At 41.2% G+C, this 23943-nt stretch overlaps 1 protein-coding gene across 4 annotated transcripts in view; it reads right to left on the reverse strand.

Moving 5' to 3' along the window:
* Nucleotides 1-2190: 2190 nt before the first annotated feature.
* LOC120517926 (receptor-type tyrosine-protein phosphatase U-like) overlaps nucleotides 2191-23943 on the reverse strand; it is a 1019277-nt gene continuing 997524 nt past the window's right edge. For all 4 annotated transcript variants that reach the window (XM_039740445.1, XM_039740444.1, XM_039740443.1 and 1 more), the window contains 5 exons: nucleotides 17534-17848; nucleotides 12954-13079; nucleotides 7113-7270; nucleotides 5229-5364; nucleotides 2191-3454 (listed from right to left, as the gene is read on the reverse strand). In XM_039740445.1, coding sequence (XP_039596379.1) covers nucleotides 3392-3454; nucleotides 5229-5364; nucleotides 7113-7270; nucleotides 12954-13079; nucleotides 17534-17848 — 798 coding nt within the window. In that variant the 3' untranslated portion in view covers nucleotides 2191-3391. The remainder of the gene's footprint in view (nucleotides 3455-5228; nucleotides 5365-7112; nucleotides 7271-12953; nucleotides 13080-17533; nucleotides 17849-23943) is intronic.

Consider the following 23943-nt stretch of genomic DNA (forward strand, 5'->3'; position numbering starts at 1 on the left):
AAGGAATAAATTTAGAGGACTGTATCCTTAAAAACAGGGCTATTAAAATGAAGGAAAAGAAGTTAATTAGCAATGAAAACTGGTCACTGATTAGGACAAGGGTTAGAATGAAAACCTGTAGCCACTGTGGCCCTCCAGGCCCGGAGTTTGACACCCCTGTTCTAATGTGTCCTCATTGCCCTGCTCATCCTTGGGAATGACTGTCAGTGATTTGGGATAGGGCAGCACAGTGGCGCAGTGGGTAGCGCTGCAGCCTCGCAGTTGGGAGACCCAGGTTCGGTTCCTGGGTCCTCCCTGCGTGGAGTTTGCATGTTCTCCTCGTGTCTGCGTCGGTTTCCTCCCACAGTCCAAAGACATGCAGGTTAGGTGCACTGGCGATCCTAAATTGTCCCTAGTGTGTGCTTGGTGTGTGTGTGTGCACCCTGTGTTGGCTGGGATTGGCTCCAGCAGATTCCCGTGACCCTGTAGTTAGAATATAGCATGTTGGATAAGGGATGGATGGATGGATGATTTGGGATAATAGGAAGAGGGCAGCTGCGGGCACGTGGGCGCCACAAAGAAAAGCTGGTCAAGATAGGCCCTAGCATTTAGATTTGATCTTGTAAAGCACTTTAAGTGACATGCTATGTATGAAAATGTGCTATAGAAGTAAATGGAGATGTTGCTGTTCTTGAGGGGCGTCCCTCTTCCTTTCTCATGCCTTCTGCTGCAGGTTCTCCTGTCTGGGTCCGTTACATGGCTTTGTTTGTTATGCAGCACTCATGGTTAAGGGTTTGGAGATATAAAAGGAGTGTTCCTCAAGCATTTCAGAGTTTCACTTTGCTATAGCCGCTTTCTAGAGCTCCCCTTGTTTCAGTGATCTTACTTAGCGTGCTGCCATTTTCACCTTCTCTTTGTTTTTGTGATTTCAGAATTGCTCAGTGGTTTTGGCCCAGTTTGAATTCTGCCTTTTGTTCTGTGTTTTCCACTTCTGTTTCTCAGTACCTGCTTGAGTTGTGCACTATTCTGTTTTTATGACAGACTTACAGTGAATTACGTATCTGAATATATCTGCTTCTTCAAGAGCTCGCCCATATATGTGTGTAGCGAGCCAGTGTGTGCCTGACACCCCTTGGCACATTTCATCAATTGAAGAAAATTGCTGTCTCAGTTTGGATGAGTGCCAGTGTGTCAGGTTGGTTTAAAAAAAAAAAAAGACATCATGTCAGTGTGACACATTTTTATTTCAGCAATTTCAACAGGCTGTTTGCATTAAATCGACACCATCTATCAAATCGGTGCTTTCAAACAGGTCAGCAGGATATTAGAAGTGAGAGATGGCATTCTGCGCATGTCGATGGACCAGTTAGCGTCCTGATAGCCTTGGATGGTCAGCACACATTCTCATTTCAACCAAGGCTTGTGTGGTGTGATGGTCATCTCCTGTGTTACACAGTCTTAAGTAGACGTTCGCTTGGCTGTAAATGTAGGGTTTTTGTTTGAGAGAAATGTTCAATTCACACTGTACACTATACACTTAGGGACAATTTACCCTGAGCACAAAGCAAAGACAACACAGTCGTGGTTAAGGGACATCTCTGTGAATGTCCTTGAGCTGCCCAGCCGGAGCCCCAACTCGAACCCACTTGGATAACTCTGGAGAGACCTGGAAGTAGCTGTCCACTGAGGATCTCCATCTAACCTGACAAAGCTTGAAGAATGGCAGACATTCCCCAGAGATGATGCCAAAGAGAGAAGATGAGTTCAGTACTTCCCTTGAAAAACAAAAGGAAACACGAGAAAGAACAGCACAACCTTTCAGCATGGAGTGCACGTAGAAAATGAGTGATCGCAGGTGCCAGTTCCTGTCATGTTCTGGACTCCGTCATGTCCCTGCAGCCCAGATGTTAACTAGAAGTTTAAAAACAGACAAAAAAAATATCCAGCCCAGCATCAGAGGAGCAGAAAACCAAACTGGCCAAGCAGTCCTTGGGATGGATGAGATCATGTAGGAGAAACTGCAGCACAAGTGTTAGTTGGGGTCTTACACTAACAAAGACTTACAGAAAATGAAAACCCTTTGGTTTTTTTTTTTGTGTTTTTTTTTTTTAATAAATGTTTTGCACAACATTTTTCTAGAGTCACTGTCATGAACTTTGCCATTGTGTGTAAGGTTATAGTGAATTTTCTTTGAAATAATGAATCTTGCAGTACACATAACAAGTAGTTTATTTAAAAATTACACAGCTGAAAAACAAACAATCTTGGAAGTGCCAGCCATTCAGCTCTCGCCGACCTTGGAACTTTCCTTTGTTTTGTACACTTCTGGTCTTCTCCTTGGTCAGGTGCCTCACACATTTGGACCATCCATCGCTGAGCAGTGACTCAAGGATGCGTTCATACAAAACCTTTAAAGAGCTTTGGTTTGTAAAAGGCGGACTCCGCTATAGTTTCTCCTGTGTTGTTAATCCTCTATAACATCTGGACCACCCGTCTTTATTTCTGTAGCTTAGTTCCATGCAATGCATTTACATAAGAGAAAAACAGAAATGGTGACAAGAGCAGAAGATGGCAGTGAAAGTTCATTTGCTGTGCTGTTTCTTTTTAATCGTTCACTCGACTGACTTCTGTATGTCTAATTTGCCCACACTGGCATCCCTCAAATGGTGGGGTTCAAGCAACTAAGGGAAGGCACAACTAAATAATAAAAACTCTAAAGCCTGATGAGGATACACACAAGCTTCAAGCTACAGTGGTCTAGAACACAAATGTGATGAGTTTCACACCCTCTTGACTATAGAGGTGCTCTGCTCTTGTTATCTTCTGCCTTAGAGCCCATGGGGTCCTAAGTCTGATTTTGGCAATGCCATGTTTTCTTTGTGGGGTCTCCACTTCCAGCTATGTTATTCAAGCAGGCCCCTCAGCTGCAGATGGGCACAAATGTATTTCTTTCAGCAGTGACTATTCATTAAACATGGCTTAGAAATCACAGGTAGGCCTGTGGCTGAGATATTAAATAATGTAACCAAAGAGCTACTGTATGCAAAAGAGCAGCTCTTGCAGCAAATATGGCTGATGGGTCACTTAGCAAATGAACCTCTTAGAAATTGGAATGAATTTGCCTGGTCGCATCTTTTGATGTAAAGTTCCAGTTGTTTGTGAACAGGACTCGGTCACAATGAACATCCATTGATCCTTCTTTGGGAAACGTTTGTAAGACATAAGCGTAAGGCCAGTGAAGACCAGCAGAATGCCAGATGGGAAACAATCTGCATTCACTGATGTCTCCCACCAAGTCACTCTTTGTCTTAAATTGCAGTTATGTCTGACACTGAAATTAGGTTGGAAATTGTCCATCACAATTTACAAAGCTGCTAATTTAGGTTTCTTTGTTGGCAGCTCATACCGTTTGCTATCTGGTATCCAGAGACTCCAGGTACTCCAGGGCAGTGTCATAGCAGAACCGATACTGCTCCTGAAAGAAGACAAAGACACACACACACACACACAGTTATTCAACTGCAAGAAAATCAACTGCCATTTTCTTGGTGTATCTACGATAGCCAGTTCACTTTCAGATAAGACCTTTGTGTATCTTCTCTGTGCTGTTTAAACTCACAAAGTTACTAAAAATCAATATCTCGCCATCTATATGTAAAGAAAAGGAAATGAAAAGGAAAGTAAAGAAAGGAATATATGATTGACTTCAGAGTAAATTGTAGGTGAAAACAATCCTCGTCAGTTTGCTTTTTGAATGATTTAAATATCTCTATTGAGTTAAGGTTACTTGACTTCTTGTAAAGGATTCCAAGTGCTACAAATGGAGACGGCAGCCGTCTTTGAATTGGGTAGGGGGGAGAAAAAAAATGTGGTCATCATTCAACCATACAAATAAATAGAAAAAGTTTCACAATTTCTGAAATTTATGCAGCAATGACTTTTTAAAAAAATTGGGCGAATCTTGATTGAATGACCCAATAAGCAAAACAGGATTCAGAGTACTTTACTTACTTACACGAAAGCCCACTTGGAGTTTGCACAAAGGCACCCAAAGGACTCTTATAACATGAAAAACAAGATTATCTGGTCTGATGACCCAAGATTGAACTGTTTGTAGCTTCGGCTCTGTGCTTCGCATCTGGAGGAAACCAGACACCACTCATCACCTGCGCAATATCATTCCAACAGTGAAGCATGGTGGGCACTAGGAGACTAGTCAGGGTTAGGGTGGAAACTTAGCAGAGCAAAAAACAGAGAGAACCTTCATGAAAACCTACTACAGAGCACTATGGACCACAGAGCTGGTTCAATGTTCGCACTCCAACAAGACCATTTACCCCAAGCACAAAGCAAAGACAACACAGTCGTGGTCAAGGGACATCTCTGCGATTGTCCTTGAGCTGCCCGGCCGGAGCCCCAACTTGAACCCACTCGGATAACTCTGGAGAGACTTGGAAATAGCTGTCCACTGAGGGTCTCCATCTAACCTGACAAAGCTTGAGAGGATCTGCAGAGAAGAATGGCAGACATTCCCCAGAGATGATGCCAAAGAGAGAAGATGGGTTCAGTACTTAATACTGAAGCAAAAACAAAAAAAATGCTCAGCAGTGCAACAGTTATATTCAAAATGATATCACCCAACAATTAAAGAGGCAGTCATGTTGTTTCAATGTACTTGATTTATAAACAGTTCCATGTATTGGTTTATAATATCCAGGAAAAGAACCAAAGGTGGAGAGGAGACATCAACTTCATTGCGCTGTACATCCAGAGGTATTCGATCCTGAGTGGGTAGGGACAAGAGAGGCTTCTGGAATTTCAAAGTTGTTTGGAGCTAGTGAAGATGGCAACCACAAAGTGGAACAGCCCACGTGTTTTGGGACCAACTGTCCCTTCTTTGGGGCTATAGGGTTTTTAGTGATCCATATTTTGTTCTCTTCAAGAAAGACAAGAGGAAAGCACACTGGCTTGGGCGCCGTAATAGTGTGCCACATGAGCCACCTGTCTTTCCAGTTGTGTCATTCATCTGCACGGATCCTTCTTATAGGATGTGGAGGCCTACCTGTGATTACACTTGTATGCCAAAAACATGGAGGCGCCTTATACTCAACGAATCAAGTTACAAGGACTTATACATTTTTTTGTATTTCTTAGATTAAAAATCTAGGTTATACGAGGGCTCCCTTGATAGTACATTCTTTGAAAGTAATTTAATTAAAAAAAGAGAAAAATAAAAGTGCAGGACCTACCAGTGACTCCACCATGTTGGGTTTGGAATTCCGTAATGTTTTCACAGCATAGAAGACATCCACCATATTTTGATACTGAATCATTTCAAGTATCATAGTACAAGCGCAGAAGGTCCCACTCCGTCCTCCACCATTGCTGACAGAATAAAGAAACCATCATTAATACAATCGTCCCTTTAAGAACTGTGGAAATGTAAGTAATGGTCACCTGATTAGGCCTCTTGAAGGGTACGGTGATTCAAATTCTTATGTAAATGTGTAAATTTTGCGTCAGGGCCTGCTTTTAGAAGTATTGTTCTTCATTCCTGGACCTAGACGTACCACTGGTCCTCTAGGTGAACCTGAAAGTGCTGCCTTGCTACTCCTTCTTATGCTTTTATGTTTAATAAGACACAGTAAATGTGCCAGTTAAATTATTGTAACCTCAAGCAGCACACTTAAAGCAAGTAATGATAGATGATGTCCATAACGTTTGGGACAAAGGCACATTTTCCCTTGATTTTTCCCCCTCTGCTCCACAGATTAAAATTACAAGTCAGACAATTCAGATGTGATTGAAGTGCACATTACAGACTTTCATTTAAGGGGATTTGCACATATTTCGGTCACACCATATAGAAATGACAACACTTTGTCTACACGGTCCTCCCATTTCAGGGCACCGTAATGTTTCGGAGAATTAGTGTCACAGGTGTTTGTGATTCCTCAAGTTGGCTTTCAGCTGAATTTACATAAACAACAGTCGGCAACATATCAAACCAAAGTAACATACACTGTGGCTCATGTCGGGTTATGCCCTAGCTGTTTTAAACATAAACAGTTATGAATATCACAGTAATGGATTCTGCCGTTACTGTGTTCTGATGTCTTAAGCTTCTCCGATAACAGCTAAACTGACAAAACAGTAGCAGGATGGAGTGCAGACAACTCGGGTCTGTCTCCTTTGGCTCTGAAGCAGGGAGTGTGCTTGTCTAGGTTGTATGCCTTTTGATGACAAATTAAATCTATTATATTTTATGTCTTAGTAAACATTTGTTCAACAAATACCACATAGTCCTGTTTTGGTGATGCTATGATCACCGTCTGATGTTAAACCTGCGTGATGCTCAGTAAGAAGTCCTTTCTGCTGGGGGTTATAATTCAGGCTTCATCATTTTGGTCCGGTACATTGTAAATGATTTTGACATTGGACACTATACAGTAATTATGAATAGCTGTTTACTTCATTTTTGGGCAATAGTAGTTAGGACTGGGCAGTAATGTGTTTTACCTTTAGATGTTGTACTGCATGCACCGTCACTCCACGTAAAACCAAACTATTTGCAAACAGTAGACCTAATGCTACCTGTCCTAATAATTTCCTCTCCTGACCCTCATCACCTCCAAGCAATGTGGCCAGGTCCATATAAGATGCAAATAGTTGTGGACAATCACATAGAATTGCAGAATCTCCCGATATTGGCCTTTGCATATTTTTTTTTAATTAAATATCAAATCAAATCAAAAATTCAATATGTTTCCCAGTCCTAATACTAGTACATGAGCCAGAGTACAAAGTCTAATTTATTGTGTATCTCTACTGACGCTATTATGCTGTCAGGATGAAGAGTCAAATCACTCTGTCTGACTGCCCAGCTCTACTACAGCATGTAAAATTTTCATCTCTGCCGACATTTGTGTTTACTTTAAATAGAGCATAACATTTAAATAGAAAAGGCACACCATGTACTACCGCATAGTGTACAGGAAGTGCCTTCTACAGCTGTTATTTGTCTGCTTGGCCACTGACGGAGCAGAAAATCTTTTTAAATGAGTGTGCACAACAACCCACTTTAGTTCAACCAATTTGGGCAAAATCCATCGAAATGGGGTAAAACTACTTACAGACAGTGGACAATGGTCCTTCCATTGCTGCACTCTCTCTGCCACTTGTCCGTTTGTGACAGCAGATTCAGGAAGGACTTCTTAGAATCTGGAATTTCTCGGTAGGCTGACCATCTCAGGTACTGGAAATGCCGCACCACCAGTTGACCTTCTTGTAACTAGCAGGACAAGAAGACAGATCAGAACAAATATAAACAGATTTACTCAAAATCACAAAAAACAGATTTTAATTGAATTGTAAGAAAAGAAAAAATATTAAGTAGGAGAAAATTTGCCACAACCACATTTTCTTAAGAACATAAGAAATTTGACAAACAAGAGAAGATCATTCAGTCCATGACGCTTGTTTGTTTAATGTAGGTGGAGAATGAGCATCCCAGAAGAGACAGGGAAATATGCCTTACCCGTACAGGAGGCCAGAGCAACAACAAAAGCATATTGGCTGACGGAACGGAAGAATAACTTTGTGTCCAGCCGACAGGAAATAATAGACGGACCAGCAATAGCCGGGAATTGTGAGTTGTTCTCGTGTGGGAATCCATTCGGGATACCTGCAGGGATTCTTGGAAATTGGAGTGCAGAAGTGCAGCCTTATCAAGGTTTCTACATATTGATAGAGGGTGTTGTCGGGGCAGGACCACCATAATTTTTGTATGGCCCGGAAGTGTTTCCCAGAGGCTATGACGTGGCACCGGAAACACTCCCTGTTCCGACATAAAAGGGAGGCCACTGCCACACATGGACGAGTCAGAGTTGGGAGGCAGCAGGCAACACTCAGCAGAGGAGAGTGAAGGAGGAATAATTGGTGATTTATTATTCATTTATGTGTGGTGTATTGCTGGGTCTGTGGTTTGGGGCTCTCTGGTTCCACCTTGTGGTCACAGTAGCTAATAGCTAAACTGTTCAAAAATCGCATCCACATTCTTCTGTAAGGTTGTCAAGGTCTCTGCTTCAACTCCATGTCTCAGCACTTTGTTTCAGATTCCCACAACCCATTGAGTAAGGAAGTGCTTCCCAGCGTTAGTCTTAAAGGGTCGTCTTGTTTAATTTCCACCGGTGTCCTTGAGTATGCAAGTTACCCTTAAGCTGAAAGGATGTTGCTGGATCTACTTTATTGATACCTTTGAGAAATTTGAAGACCTGGATTAGGTCCCCATGCAGTTTCGAGATTTAAGGTTTAAGTCCTGGGATGCACTTTGTTGGTCTCCTCTTCACAGCTTCAAGTGCTGCTCAGTCTTTCTTGTGGTTTGGTGGCCAGAGCTACTCCTAATACTCCAGATATAGTCTCCCTAGTGCTTATATAGTCTAAGATTAACATTCCTCAATTTATATTGAACTGTTTCTACAGCTCCTACAGGTGATTTGCATACAAAAGATCTGTGTAGTGCACTATAGCATGACTAGGCTTGGAACTTTTTATTTTCTACATATATAGTTTAGATTTTCATTCTGATTTTAGGCCAAGCAGTGGTGCAGTAGTAAATGTGTTAAATGGCTCATGGCTCTAAGAGTCCTAGCCTGTTCACCATCTATGCTTGTTCTCCTGCTGTCCACATGGATTTTTATTGAGATATGGTTTTAAAATCACATCCCACAAATGTGGTAGGTTAAATGGTAACTGTAAATTGGCCTGGTGTGAACGAGGGAGGCTTGTGGTGGTCTGGCTCTATCTCCACATGAACCTAAAAGTTGGATTAGGTGAGTCCTACAAATCGGTAGATGGATGGATGATTATTAATGAATTATTACACAGACAGATACTACGGGGTATTTCTGATTTCAAAATGACATTCTAATGTGCAATAAAATGGAAAGTGTCTGATGCTAGGATATTTTTAAGTTTATGCAATGCACCAGTTTTTCTTTTTGATTTATGCCTTGTAATAATACTTGATGTGAAAGGTCCTAAATAAAATAAGGAGTTAATATTTAGGATATCAGGTGCAGCTATTAGTAAACCACAGCAAGTTTTAATAATTTCTAGATCTTCTAACCCATTTAGAGAAAGAGAAGGAATGTTGGCACCACAAAGTAAAATGTATCAGAAAAGTAAAACAGTGCTGCAGGTAAGTCACTACTCTGTCTTAAAATGTGTCAGTCTACCAGGTGTCTAGTCTGATGTACTTGATCAATGTCAGAGTCACACTGCCAGCCAGGAGCCAGCCTTGGATGAGGTGCCAATCCATTGCAGGACTGGCATATCATACATATCTGTAGGGTATGGGAGGAAAAGAAATACAGAAATTCTTTAGGTAAAATAACTAAAAGGCCTGCATCTACCAGAGTATGCAATTTCTTAGACATTCAGCTCTGATTTTGTTCAGTATTATAGAATTTCACTGGATGATATGAACAAAGGGCAGGTCAGAGAACAATCCTTACGGATGACACTGCAGTTGTGACCCGCTGGGCTGGCTACTTTGAGCAGCTGTTTAAAGCTGATCCTCTGGCTAGGATGTTGGATATCTCTGGCTCCACGGTTCTTGAGGCTGATCCTCCAATTAGCTGTGAACCACCCAGTCTCACTGAGATTGCACAGGTGGTGAACCAGTGAAAGGTGGGGAAGGCTGCAGGGATCTGTGGTATCCGGGGTGAACTTCTCCAGGCTGATGGTAAGCCTGTACTCCTGGCATTTGGGAGACGGGCATCATCCCAACTGACTGAAAAATGGGACTTGTCGTCCCTATCTGGAAAGGGAAGGGTGATCGCCTGGAGTGTAGCAACTACAGGGGAGTAACACTGCTCTCAGTGCTGAGTGAGATCCTTGCTAGGGTCATCATCAGTAGGATCTCTGATCACTTGCTCACCTACCAGTGACTGGAGCAGTCTGGTTTTACACCTAAGAGGTCTACCATCGACTGCATCCTGGCACTGATCGTTCTCATTGAGTGCACACGTGAGTATCGGCAGAGTTTCTTTGCAGCCTTTGTTGATTTTCATAAAGCGCTTGACTCAGTTGTTTGAGCTGCTCTGTGAGACATCCTGAGACTTTGTGGGATCCCCCCAAGTTGCTGTATATCATGGTCTGCCTGTGCATTGGTACTGTGAGTGTCGTGCAGAGTGGAAGCAGAACCTCTGTGTTTTTACCAATTGATCCTGGGGTTCATCAGGGGTGTGTTCTGATCCTGCTCTGTTCAATGATTGAATGGACTGGGCATTGGGCAAGGTCGTGGGATCCAGCGGCTGTGGGGCTTCTGTTGGTGAAGAAAGATTCACGGATCTTGACTTTGCCAATGGTGACAATGCTGTGACCTTTGCGAAGTCAATGGAGGCTCTGATATTGTGGATCTTGAGAGACTGAGTGACAAGTCAGAGTATCTGGGCTTGTGAGTATCCTGGATCAAAACCATGATCCAGACCTTTAATGACCTCTTGGGCACAGCCATCAGCAGTGTGTCTGTCTGTGGAGAGAGTCGACCTTGTCGAGAGGTATACTTACCGCGGCAATGACATTCATGTCTCTGGTGACTCTTCCTATGAAGTCAATAAATGGATTGGGAGAATATGGGGGCCATGAGGTCACTGGAAAGGGGTGTGTGACTCTCCCAAAATCTTTGCAAAAGGACGAAGGTCCCAGTCTTTAGAGTCCTGGTGCTTCATGTCTTGCTATATGGCTGTGAGACATGGATGCTATCCAGTGACCTGAGACGAAGACCGGACTCCTTCCGTACTGTGTCTCTCCAGAGATTCCTTGGGTACCGCTGGTTGGACTTTGTGTCGAATGAGCGGTTGCTCATGGAGTCCCAAATAAGGCACATTACCTGCATTGTGAGGAAGTGTGTCAGTTGCGGCACTGTGGTGTTATTCATGGTTGAGGACCAGAGCGACTGGACCAGACCAAGGGGACACCCTTGGCTGCGGCAGATAGATGGGCATTACTGGAGGGTGGGACTGGACTGTCTGTCTTCCTGGGAGGTTGCCAACCAGGATCCTGAGTTGTTTCATTGTGTGGTGAGTGTGGAAAAGTGCTGTACCAGTGCATGCTCCCTGACCTGATATAAATAAATATGAAGATTGCAGAAAAACTAATGAAAAAAGAATGCGGTTCTATTGGATATTTTGATGTCCCATTGCAGGAGTAGATTGCAGTTGTCCCAAGCTTGATTATTTTTTGCTTGCTTTTTATGACTTCCAGTTTGTCTTAATCACCTTGATAAAAGGACAAGTATCTGTGTGTCTTCCCAGTTGCTATGTGTCTGTTGTTTGCCACTTGTTGTGGGTTTTGTGAAAGCAGGGCTAGTGTTTGTGTTGTGGCATGTATTGGAATGAAAAATGCATAACTACATGCATTACAAAATACATTCTAATAAATGGTGGGCTGCAAGTGTTAATGCCCAAGTCTATGCTGATTACTTAGATTTCAACCTGTTTTAGACGGGTAGCACAGCTAGTTTTTCATATAATCTCTATATATAATCTTCATTTGGATCTTGATCATTGTTTGTCCACGAATGAATTAGAAGAAGCAGCACTAGATGGCAGTAGAGAGACAGCTAAAACATAGGCATTGCATTAAGAATCTCCTCCAGGCTTATACTACTGAAGACTGTAGTATGCCAGTCACACCTCAAAACACAGACATTCAAACTAAACATTGTTGTGCTTTAAATTAACTGAAGAGATCTTCATTTAGATCTTGATCTTTGTTTGTCCGCGAATTCCACGCATGCGTAGACCACCTTCCAGTTTAGTACGTTGTTGTTACTCACGGATGTCAACAATATGCCGGAATAACGAAAGGGGTGGTGGACAGTGTTACGCTGGTGAGCTCCTGAGGCCTGGTTAGAGAATGAGATTGCCGAAGATAAAAGGTACGTGCCTACGTAACATATGAATGAAAGAAAGACAGTGGGTAAAATGAATGACAATGTAACACGTTCGGAAATTATTATTGTTACGTTGTAGCCGGCGAGTGCTGCGCGTCTCACAGTTGTACCGTGGCTTGCTCACATGTCAGTGAAGTGATCTCTATTTATGCTTTAAAGAGCCTGGATACCTATGTGTCCCCCTTTTATAATCATTGCTCCGTGTATATTGCCTTACTCTTTGGATTGCAACAAAGCAACCTGGAGACTGGAGAAAGGTTGAGAAGACATCGTGAGAGGAAACGACAGCGTCATGAAAACGAGACGGACTGTGAACGGACAGAAGCAGAAATGCTCCTACACCACCACATAATTACTATTCGGACAGTGATTCTGAGTAGGCCGTTCCTATTGAATCAATATCTAAGGGTTTTCTTTTGTAATTTAGTTCTCTTATAAAAAATCATAATGCTGTGCGACGAAGAGCCCAGTTCACGACTGGCAGCCGCGTTTTAAACAGGGAGCCCTTCACAGACAACTTTAACACGCGCAACGTAGTTGGGCGCACATGGCTAGTAGTCTGAGGAAATTATATAATGGACACCTAGTTCATGTGCTGTGAACTTCTCTGGATTGGAATATATAATCCAAAGTACATTTCAATTAGTTAAAGTGTCTTTGTATGACATTTAGAAAATAATAAGACTGTATATTCTTTTTATTTCCCTGTTTTATAATCCCTACTTTGTTGAAGTATACACAGTATGCATAAAATATGTAAACCAAATCTAAATACAACAGCAGAATTTTGCTGAGAAACCCTTTGAATTGCTGTTGTCATTTATTGTTCCAACCTGCTTTCTTTGCCTTTATGTTTGCAATTCATGAACACCACTATATAGGCACATCTGCCATTAGCTCCATTCCTCAGTCCCTCTAAGATATACCGTGTATGCAGCTTTTAATTATTATTGCTAAACTACTACTGTCATATCACAAAAATTAGCTACGTCTGAAGGTGACAATGAGAACCTACCCTAGTAGTGTTCTGAATCCGGAAGAGACGTGTAATGACATCCTCATCGGCTGAGCGTGACAGGAACTCAATCTGTATGGGTCCATACTGTTGCAGGCCTGGCTCTGGCCAGTACTGCAGGCAGGGCTGAAGAGAAAGAGAAGGAGAAAAGTGAGATTAGCAAAGTTGGAGATTTCAGCCAATATGCCTTGTAGCAGCCATGAAGATTTGTAGTGATTGGGAGCGCACCCCAGATGAAGACGTATTCCAGCCGAGACAAAATCACCAGAGCAATCAGGCACTTGACAAGAACATAAAAAAAAGAAAACAAATAACTGTAATCCAATGGGAGAAAGAATTTGTTGGAACACTTCAGCCCTCGACTGGATTACAAACAGACATCAGATGATCGCGATAAACACTCCTGGTATCTTATGGCTTATTTTTCTTGCTCCACCCAGCAACCCCTGTAGCAAATCTAAAGCTGTCCAATGACATAGTATTCCTGGGATTACTGGGAATTTCAGTTTATTTAAGTAGCACTGCTACAGCATAAAGAACCTCAGGGGTGTTTGATAAAGTGAGGGTGGGCTAGTAGACTATATGCACACGGTAGAGCTGACGCACTTCTGGTGAAATCTCAGCTAGCTCAATCACATCCGTTTCCATACTGCAGTTATGATTTTTGTTTAGTGACGAGAATGTCTGAGAAAAAGAAGTTTAAGTTTCAGCATACAGATAGCTACAGCTAAACATTGTTGTGAACCTTTATGTCAAGCATCCACAAAGTACAACAAGGAACTTAATTTTTATACATTTCCCTCTGATTTGGAAACCCGATGTAAATGGATTGTTACTATCTGAAGAGGGAGCTTTATGATTAGTTCCCATACCCAAGTTTGTAGCCAGCATTTTAAAAAAAGAGGATTTTCACAAGCCAAGGTCTGAGATAGGGCGACGACTGTTGAAGAAGTGTGGGGTCCTGTATTGATTGAGTGTTTCATTTTCATGACCAGGGTTTGGGAGAGGAGAAAGCGACCGACGGAGGTTGACACACCAGGCAAGGAAGTGGATGATAAAATTCTCGAGGTCCACGACTGGATCTTTTTACATTTTTGGGAGGAAGATAAATATTAAAAAGGACTGCACCTTTGCATGATGTCTGGACCCTGGTTTTACCCTTGACTGGAATGTGTTGATGAAGTTCTCCTTATGTTCTTACCACAGACAATAAGTCGAACGGTGGCTTCAGCTTGCCTGTGCCAGTGTAGTTGTGTTTGAGTAAGTATGGGTTACTGGGTTGCCTAGGATTGCTTGTAAAGGTAACTGTGGCCAGGGCTGAGGTGACGGCTAAAAAATCCTGCACAGAATGTCAATAATGGAACATTATAGTTCTGAGAATGAACTGGTAATAGATGGACAGTGAAGGCTGTTAAAGGAGTTCTAGTAGGATGACCTCCAGAGTCCCTGTAGCTCTGGTCTCCAGAGTCAGGCCCAATGTTCATTATAAAATGTTACTAGGGGGCTTTGCCCCTGCTCACTTTGCTCGCCAACCCCTTCGGCCTGTGCTATGTGCCAGCCACTTCGTGTCTCTGGCATGCGCGTATGTTGATTTCACTTTCACCAAACAACAAATCTTTTAATTCTCGTAAATACGCCTCTTCAGTGGGAAGAAACACTACGTTTCCCTGATAGCAACACAAATTAGACAATCTACAAGTCTCTGACTTAAAGTTTTAATCTGATGTTCCGTTATTTCACCAAGTAATAATTTCCATTTGTTTTTGCAAATGTGATGTTTACTATCATTTTTTTGAGACTTTACTTTCATTATCTCTAACCTGCTCTGCATGTGTATTGCACCAACGTTTTTGAATTCTTTAAAACGTTCTACTTTATCATCTACTCTTTGTCTTATTTCCGGCCCTCTGCGTGGTTAAATCTCTTGGCACAAAGTCTTGTCTTGTGGGACATGAAAGTATCTCTCGGAAAAAGTCATGTCTCATCCCTGGATTTTTTTATTATAATAGACAGATATTCTGCTGTTGCCATTTGTCAGCTTACAGGATGAACAACACCTTGTCATGTATCTTACTGTTATTTCCTTACTAATTTATCCCCAGAACACTCTTTTAGGAGAGAATTGAGAAGTCTGCATATTCTGTAGAAATTATAACTTCATTCTTCACCTGCGGAAATAGCCTCACACTCTTTTTATTTTTTATTCAGTAGATATGTACCATACAAGTAAAATTCCACTTCCAGAATCCATGTCAGGCAGCATGGATGTACGAGCCCAGCTGAGCTTGCTTCACTCCTTTAATGTTTGTTAATTTCACCAGACTTGCAGTCACTGTCATTATCTGATCTGTGCTACATGGTGAGAAGTATACTGTACTTAGTGCAGCAATGAAGACACAATATACAATAAAGCGATATAAAACAACTAAGTATTTTAATAATAATCTTATTATTTTCAGACAATGCACTCCTTATATGAAAATATTGTGATTGCTCTCATTTTTTTAAATGAATGTGGGATACAAATCTGGCTGGAGTAATGATTCGGTACTGACGTCAAGCGTGGATGTATGCACGATAATTCATGCAAGCAGGGTAGGTAAGTGCTGTAAAGTGTGAGGTGCAGTAAACTTACGGTATGCATGCGTGGAAGTTCTGTGAATGCACGACAGAAATCATGCAGGTAGCACAGATTGGGTCCTGTCCAGCATTGACTGCTATAACTCTGTGATATCACACTGGCGTCACAGAGCATCATGGGACATGGAGTAAAACAAATTGCCTAAGCCTATGGTACTGCAAATGTTAAGAGAACACTTTAGCGAACAAGGTCATTGATGAAGCCAGCAAATTCTTTGTGAAAAAGACTTTGGCAAATTTCACTGCTCAGTACTATCAGGTAGCAAGTAAGAAGCCCCTTAACCGGCCCGTGCTCCAATTGCTAAAATCATTCTGTTCTGATTTTGAGATATTTGGGGCAAATATGTACAATCTTATTTGTCGTGGTAATCACAAATAACTGCCTGCCCCACTAACACAGTCCATTATGCTGCCGTTGTTTCACATCCTCAGATTTTCTTCATAGGTAGGAGATCTGTTATCTTTTTGTTCTCTTGTAATATTATATATATATATTCTCTGTATTATTGATTCATATCTCCACAAAATCTCCCTTAAATGGGGACCCATATTATTTAATTCTGTGCCAATGGAAATGTAAGGAATTGCACAATTTATTTGTACTGTCGTGCACAGATGCCCTTTGCTAGTCTCACAAATATAATGGAGACGTATAACTAGAATACACACAAGTGTAGCACTCTTTAAGTAAATGGAGATGTGACAGAGGTGGCATTTCCAAAGTCTTACAGATTTTCAGTTCACAGCTACTTCTTCAATTATTAATTTTTTCCTCATATCATGCAGTACCACCTAAACTCCAGGAAAAAAATAAACAAGACCCTTCAGCATTTGGTGTTCATGCTGAAGTAGAATTATGCGGGTCAAGAAAGCACTTCCTAAAGTGATTGTTGCTATACAATTTATAGCCGACATGCTATTATGTCACCAAGCATTTGGTGGTATTTGCTACTATTTATTATGTTTATGATTTGGTTGGAGTGTAACTAAGATGGAACTATAAAGTGGAAAATTATTCCGATTACATCTTCTTGTAAGACGCTCACTGTTGGTTGTGGAGGCAATGGGTTGCAAAAAAAAAAGAGTGCCAATTCAAAACGGTACACGAGCATGATGCCTTAGTCTGGTCCTGTCCGGTCTGGATTATCAATTAGCAGCTGTCTTGTATGATCCAGTTTTGTGCATAAATGATTTTTCATGTACTTTATCTTAATGCTTTCCTCTCTTTTATGCTAATACAGGAGTCCTAGATTGTCCTTTCAGTGTCCTGACTTTATCTTTTCTTTGTACTTATTTTCTATAAAGCTATTACGCTCTAACATTTTTCTTCACCACTTCCATTGTAAGTTTTTAGTAAAAGGAAAATAAAAAACTTGGTTATATTTGGGTAAAGATTTTGTTCAAAATCCAGTTGGGTTCTTGCCATAATAGATTCTATATGACTGTATACATTTTAAGTGTAAAATTTGCTTTTGCAAAAATGTGAAGCAGATAGGTGACCTACAACCTATAAGATCATACAGATGAATCAGGGAATATACAATATTATGATCAGCTCCTTCTAAAAGATTTGATTTGATTTTGAGGTTGTAATGTGACAAAACAGGACAAACACCGATGAGGATGAATAATTTCACAAGGCACTGTATCTTTTTAATCATCAGACTAGTAAATCTCCCTTTCTACCACATTATTTTAGGTGCATCCTGACAACATTGACGGTTTTAATCTTTTACATATTTTCTACCAGCTCAGTTTTGACAGTTGTTTTCTGCTAGGATTGCATATACTGTGTAGAATGTTAAGACTTAATAATTCTGAAAAGGTGCAAAAGGTTTCTTTTTTGTTAGGCTGTCTGTGCCTTTTTCCACTCAAATGTGAAAGATAGTTCAAGGAAAAAACAACAAAACCTCTGTAACAGTTCATCAAAGAAGACTTACCCAAGCAGAATTTGACTGGTTGATTTGGTTCAGCATGACAATGGAGGTGCAGCCATAGTCAAAGACAAGCCTCCAGAAGTCAGTCGTGGTAGTGGGCAGTGGATGAAGGGTAACAACGAAAGCTGCAGGCTTGATAAAACTATCAATAAGGGCAGCATTGATGTAATTGTTACTCTCGCCATCAATGGTGATGAGGAAGGGCAGGCAGCGATCTGGAGGCAAAACATCCATGGTGCGGTTCTTTTCACGATTCCGTGGCAGGAGAGCAATGCTACATTCTTCCAAATCCAGGTGTGGGGTGACAGAGTTCAGTGTCTAAAGGAAAGAAATATGTCACAGTTTCAGTGTACCAGTAGATATTGTCATTTGTCATAATAAGCATTTTTTTTAAATTTAGATAGAGGTAAAATTCCGTTACAACGAACTCCTAGGGACCTAAAAAATATTTCGTTGTAATAAAAATTTTGTTGTAATGAGATTCTCTATTCGTTACTATAGTGCTTTCTTTAACTTGTATCCAGGTCTTTGCAATCATTTCAATAGCTTCTTTCACATTAATTTTAATCTCCTCCTGCCTACAAGTTATGCTGACAAGAATTTTTCTCACCATTTCCTTGCGATAATACACTTTCAGGGTGCGTATATGCCCAAATCCAGTGGCTGAAGCACTGCTGTGTAGTACTGTACAATTGGGTGGGAGGAATTCAATGCAATATCTAAATGTGGAAGCATGTTGTCAGCAGCACAGTTATCAATCAGGACCCGAATCATCCTTTTCTTCTTCATATTGTGAGGTTTCTGAACTCTTTTGAGACCCCCCACTCCCCAACCAAAGGGACCGACACAATGAAGTGCGTCCTGAAGCGCGATTGCAGCGTCTGTAAAAATTGTTTGTCCATTGCCGGGGCAGGGCAATAGGAGGCACACAGCGGTGCAGTTAAGCGCCACAGAAGCAAATCATAAAAGATCGGGGTTGCGCTATAAGTCCCTGTCTTGCACCCCAAAACACGAGGCTGAGTCTCAGTACTTTAGCAAAACCAGCTTTATTCAGCTTGAAACAGGAACGGCACAGTTATTTATTGTAGCGTGATCTGACATTCTGTTATACACAGACACAGCAGTCAGGCAGGGTCATGGCCAGGTCAGTGATCAAGTAATCCTGTTATCTGCTTTTACAATTTACATGCTCCTAACCTTGCATCACCCATTGAGATCTTTTCTGTTTACTTTGGCGGAGAGATGCAGCCTATCTGTGAGCCTGCTATTGCCCCGTACAGACGCGGTTATCGCATTTCAGGATGCTCTTCTGTTTAGTTAGGGGAGGTCCCAAGAGAGTTTACAAACCTCACATTTTCTTGAATGAGTGCTGCATTAATAGGAATGTTTCCTGAACAAGCATCACTGAACCACATAAAAACTGCTTTTTCGACATCTTCAAATGCAGCAGTTCACATACTTTTGCAACCCGAGATTTTTCTTCTTTTTTTGCTTGGTCTTTGTCGACGGCGAAATTCCAAATTCTCTGGCAACGTCTTTTTTCTTTTTGCTGCAAAAATTTTATTTTTTTTCCCCCTAATATGAATTGTTATCATTTTTTCGTGTTTGACGTTTTTATAGGAGAGTGACAATGAGTTAAATTCCAATGGATGTTTTTCAAATATTAATGAGCAATAAGTAAAAGGTATTACTGAAAACTACAGGAAAGAAAAAAGGCCAAAAAAAACCAGTACGAGGAAAGTTCGAAGAAAGAAAAAAAATTACAGTGTTTCTGTTTGGGGATCGTTGTGCACAACTGAGCTGCAGCAAGGTCTTTTGTGCACTTCGTTGTAATGAAAGTATCAGCTGAATGTACTTCGTAGTAACGAGATTTCTATAGACTCGCGTCATATGGGGAAGCTGTCAGGACCATAAAAATACTTTGTTGTAATGAAAAATTCATTGCAAAGATATTGTAACAGAATTTTACCTGTATTTGTAAACAAGGCAGATTGCCTAAGTTGAGTGCATCTCACAGTCTATGTGCACCTTTTTTCTGTATATGCACAGCACTTTAAAACTGCTGCAGAGCTGTCATTGTGTGTGCTATTAGCATGTGTATGATATCAAGAGACAGATGTCTGATAGCAAATGCCCTTTCCTTATACAGTTGTGCTTGAAAGTTTGTGAACCCTTTAGAATTTTCTGTATTTCTGCATAACTATGACCTAAAAAATCATCAGATTTCCACTCAAGTCCTAAAAGTAGATAAAGAGAAACCAGTTAAACAAATGAGATAAAAATATTATACTTGGTAATTTATTTATTGAGGGAAATGATTGAATATTACATATTTGTGAGTGGCAAAAGTATGTGAACCTCTAAGATTAGCAGTTAGTTTGAAGGTGAAATTCGAGTCAGGTGTTTCAATCAAGGAGATGACAGTCAGGTGTGAGTGGGCACCCAGTGTTATTTAAAGAACAGGGATCTATCAAAGTCTGCTCTTCATAACACATGTTTGTGGAAGTATATCATGGCACAAACAAAGGAAATTTCTGAGGACCTCAGAAAAGAGTTGTTGATGATCATCAGGCTGGAAAAGGTAACAACACCATCTCTAATGAGTTTGGACTCCACCAATCCACAGTCGGACAGATTGTGTACAAATGGAGGAAATTCAAGACTATTGTTACCCTCCCCAGGAATGGTCGACCAACAAAGATCACTCCAAGAGCAAGGCGATAGTTGACGAGGTCACAAAGGACTCCAGGGTAACTTCTAAGCACCTGAAGGCCTCTCTCACATTGGCTAATGTTCGTGTTCATGAGTCTACCATCAGGAGAACACTGAACAACAATAGTGTGCATGGCAGGGATGCAAAAAAAAAAAAAAACATTGCTGCCCGTCTGCAGTTTGCTAAAGATCACGTGGACAAACCAGAAGGCTATTGGAAGAATGTTTTGTGGATGGAAGAGACCAAAATAGAACTTTCTGGTTTAAATAAAAAGTGTTATGTTTGGAGAAAGGAAAACTGTGCATTCCAGCATAAGAACCTTATCCCATGGTGGTGGTAATATCATGGTTTGGGCCTGTTTTGCTGCATCTGGGCCAGGACGGCTTGCCTTCATTGATGGAACAATGAATTCTGAATTATATCAGAGAATTCTAAAGGAAAATGTCAGAACATCTGTCCATGAACTGAATCTCAAGAGAAGGTGGGTCATGCAGCAAGACAACGACCCTAAGCACACAAGTCGTTCTACCAAAGAATGGTTAAAGAAGAATAAAGTTAATGTTTTGGAATGGCCAAGTCAAAGTCCTGACCTTAATCCAATCGAAATGTTGTGGTAGGACCTGAACTGAGCAGGTAATGTGAGGAAACCCACCAACATCCCAGAGTTGAAGCTGTTCTGTATGGAGGAATGGGCTAAAATTCCTCCAAGCCGGTGTGCAGGAATGAGCAAAAGTTACCGGAAACGTTTAGTTGCAGTTCTTTCTGCAAGGTTTGGGGGTCGGGGGTTTGGGGTCACACCAGATACTGAAAGCAAAGGTTCACATACTCACAAATATTTGATCATTTTCCTTAATATATAAATGACCAAGTAAAATATTTTTGTCTTATTTGTTTATCTGGTTTCTCGTTATCTACTTTTAGGGCTTGAGTGAAAATCTGATGATGTTTTAGGTCATATTTATGCAGAAATATAGAAAATTCTAAAGTGTTCACAAACTTTCAAGCACAGGTCTACTTCTTCCCAGCAGCTAGATAAGGAGGAGAGAATGGACACCATGGCCACAGGCCCCCATCTGTTGATGTGCTGCTACCAGTCTGCTAGGAGATCAGAGCATCCTACCTTTCTAAAATGGCATATATAAGAACTCATTTTCAAAGGTCTGTTATGCCATCCTGGTGAAGTCCTTGCATCTGACATCCTAATGCCAACAATGCACTAAACAGGAGGTTGATAGCTTGATGATTTTCCAAGTTTGTTTCCTTTTCTTGTTTCAATGAGTTACTGGAATTAACAGACCATTGCAATGTATGTATGTGTGTATGCCTCATAATAGGACTAAGCAAAGATCATGGGAGAAAGGTCATAAAAAGGGCAAGGAGACTCTCATACAGTGTATTCAGAAACTATTCAGACACCTTCACTTTTTACACATTTTGCTGTTTTGCAGCCTTATGCTAAATATTTTAAAGTTCCCTGAATGAAAAAACAAAATAAAAAATGTAGAAATCTTTGCAAATTGTTTAAAAATAAAAACTGAATTATCACAGTGACACAAATATTGAGACCCTCGGTAATTTGTTGAAGCACCTTTGACAGCGATTACAGCCTGAAATCTTCTTGGCTAAGACATGCCAAGCTTTGCATACCTAGATGTGTGGATTTCATGTCCTTGTTCCCTGATTAAAAGATCCTCTGTCAGGTTAGATGGAGACCGTCACTAGAAAGTTATCTGGCATCTCCAGACATGTTTGATTGGGTTCAAGTCTTGACTCTGGCAGGGTTACTCATGAGCATTCACAGATTTGCCCCTAAGCCACTCTTGTATTGCCTTTGCCTTGTGCTTAGGGTCATTGTCCTGTTGGAAGGAAAACCTAGTCCCTCAGTTCCTGCCACTGAAAAATAATCCCATAGCATGATACTTCCACCACCATGCTTCACTGTTGAAATCATATTGTGCAAGTGATGAGCAATGCCTGGTTTCCTCCAGACACGACGCTTAGAATAGAGGCCAGAAAGTTTAATCTTAGTTTCTTCAGACAAGAGGCTTTCTTGAGTTGTCTGGCCACTCCACTCTGAAGTCCAGATTAATGGTGTGTTGCAGTGATGGTTGTCTTTCTGGAAGTTTCTCTGTTCTCAACCTAGGTTCTCCAGAGCTCAGGGTTCTCGGTCACTGCTCTTAAAAAGGCTCTTCTCCCCTGGTTGCTCAGTTTGGCTGGGCAGCCAGCTCTAGCAAGAGTCATGGTTGTTCTAAACTTCCTTCCATTTAAGAATTATGGAGGCCACTGTGTTTTTGGAAAATATTCATGCTGTAGTATTTTTTTTAGTCTAGCCTTCCCCAGATCTGACACAATCCTGTCTCTAAGCTCCACCTCATTTGTTCATCTGTGGGACCTTCTATAGGTAGGTGTTTATCTGTCCTAATTATGTCCTATCAATTGAATTGACCAAGGGCGGCCTTCAAACAAGGTGTAGAAACATCTCGACATACAGCAACAGAATAGAATGTACCTGAGCCAGAGTGCAATGGGTCTGAATACTTGTATCAATGTGATATTTCAGTTTTTATTCTTTTTTTTTTCTGTTTTTACTTTGTCATTCTGGGGTGTTTGAAGGAAAAATGCAACATAACAAACTGTGAAGAGCGTGAAGAGGTGTGAATTCTTTCTGGAGGCACTATATTTGTCTCATTCCTCCCGAGCAATGAAGATCTCGATTCTCTTCCAATGCAAAGTCACTGAGCTTCTCACACTTTAAATGTGCATTCATTATATGGAGTTTTATTCCTGGAGCCCCAACAGTTTCCCCATTTATATACTGTACTAAAATTCTTTGCTGTGATGAAAGGCTAGTATATTTTATTGATTATCTTCCAGGTGCTCATGAGGCCCCAAAGACATGCAGGTTAGGTGACTGACAATACTAAATTGGCCCTAAAGTGTGCTTGGGTGTGTGTGTTTATCCAGGAATGGCCAGGCGCACAGTCCACGGTTTGCTCCTGCCTTGTGCCCTGAGCTAGCTGTGGTAGGCTCCAGCACCCCCTGTGACCCTGGCCTGGTTTAAGTGGGTTTGAAAACGAAGTGAAGGATTCATAGCTCAATGGAGACAAATTGCAGCAAAGTATAATGTTCTTGATTCTCAGAGCAGAAATGTGTGTAAATGGCATTAAGATACTAGACAGAGATCGCTAACTTAATTACTTGGAAGAAGCAAGGTAGTTAATATGATTTTTATAAGAATTTACTTTCTTTCCTAACATTTACTGGAAGCACTGCTGTAGTGCATAAACTGCAAGATGTCTTTTTTGAGCCACAGGCTGTCGTGGCCCATGGTTTTATACCTGATGATGAGCAAAGAAATTCAATTCACTGTTATGTAGTGCCCCGGTACTAGTCTAAACATCTCCTGAGGCCTCAGACATAAATGTACAGATAGGGGATAGCCTTAGAATAACAAGGGAAGACAGGTCGGCTAAACGCTAGAGGAAAAAAATTGGACCTAGGGATGTGGGTTTAATAATTTAGCATTTTTTCAAGCGTAAAGAGCTATTCAGCAGTGATCACGGGGCCCACTTCATGCACACTCCCATACAGGGCCAATGTGGAATCGCCAATTAACACACAAATATTTTTGGAGATCTGGGAGAAAAACCCATGAAGAGACAGGGGTAACATGTAATCTCCACACAGACAGTGTCACTAT

The sequence above is a fragment of the Polypterus senegalus genome, chromosome 17 (genome assembly GCF_016835505.1).
Source record: "Polypterus senegalus isolate Bchr_013 chromosome 17, ASM1683550v1, whole genome shotgun sequence".
NCBI classification, from domain to species: domain Eukaryota; kingdom Metazoa; phylum Chordata; class Cladistia; order Polypteriformes; family Polypteridae; genus Polypterus; species Polypterus senegalus.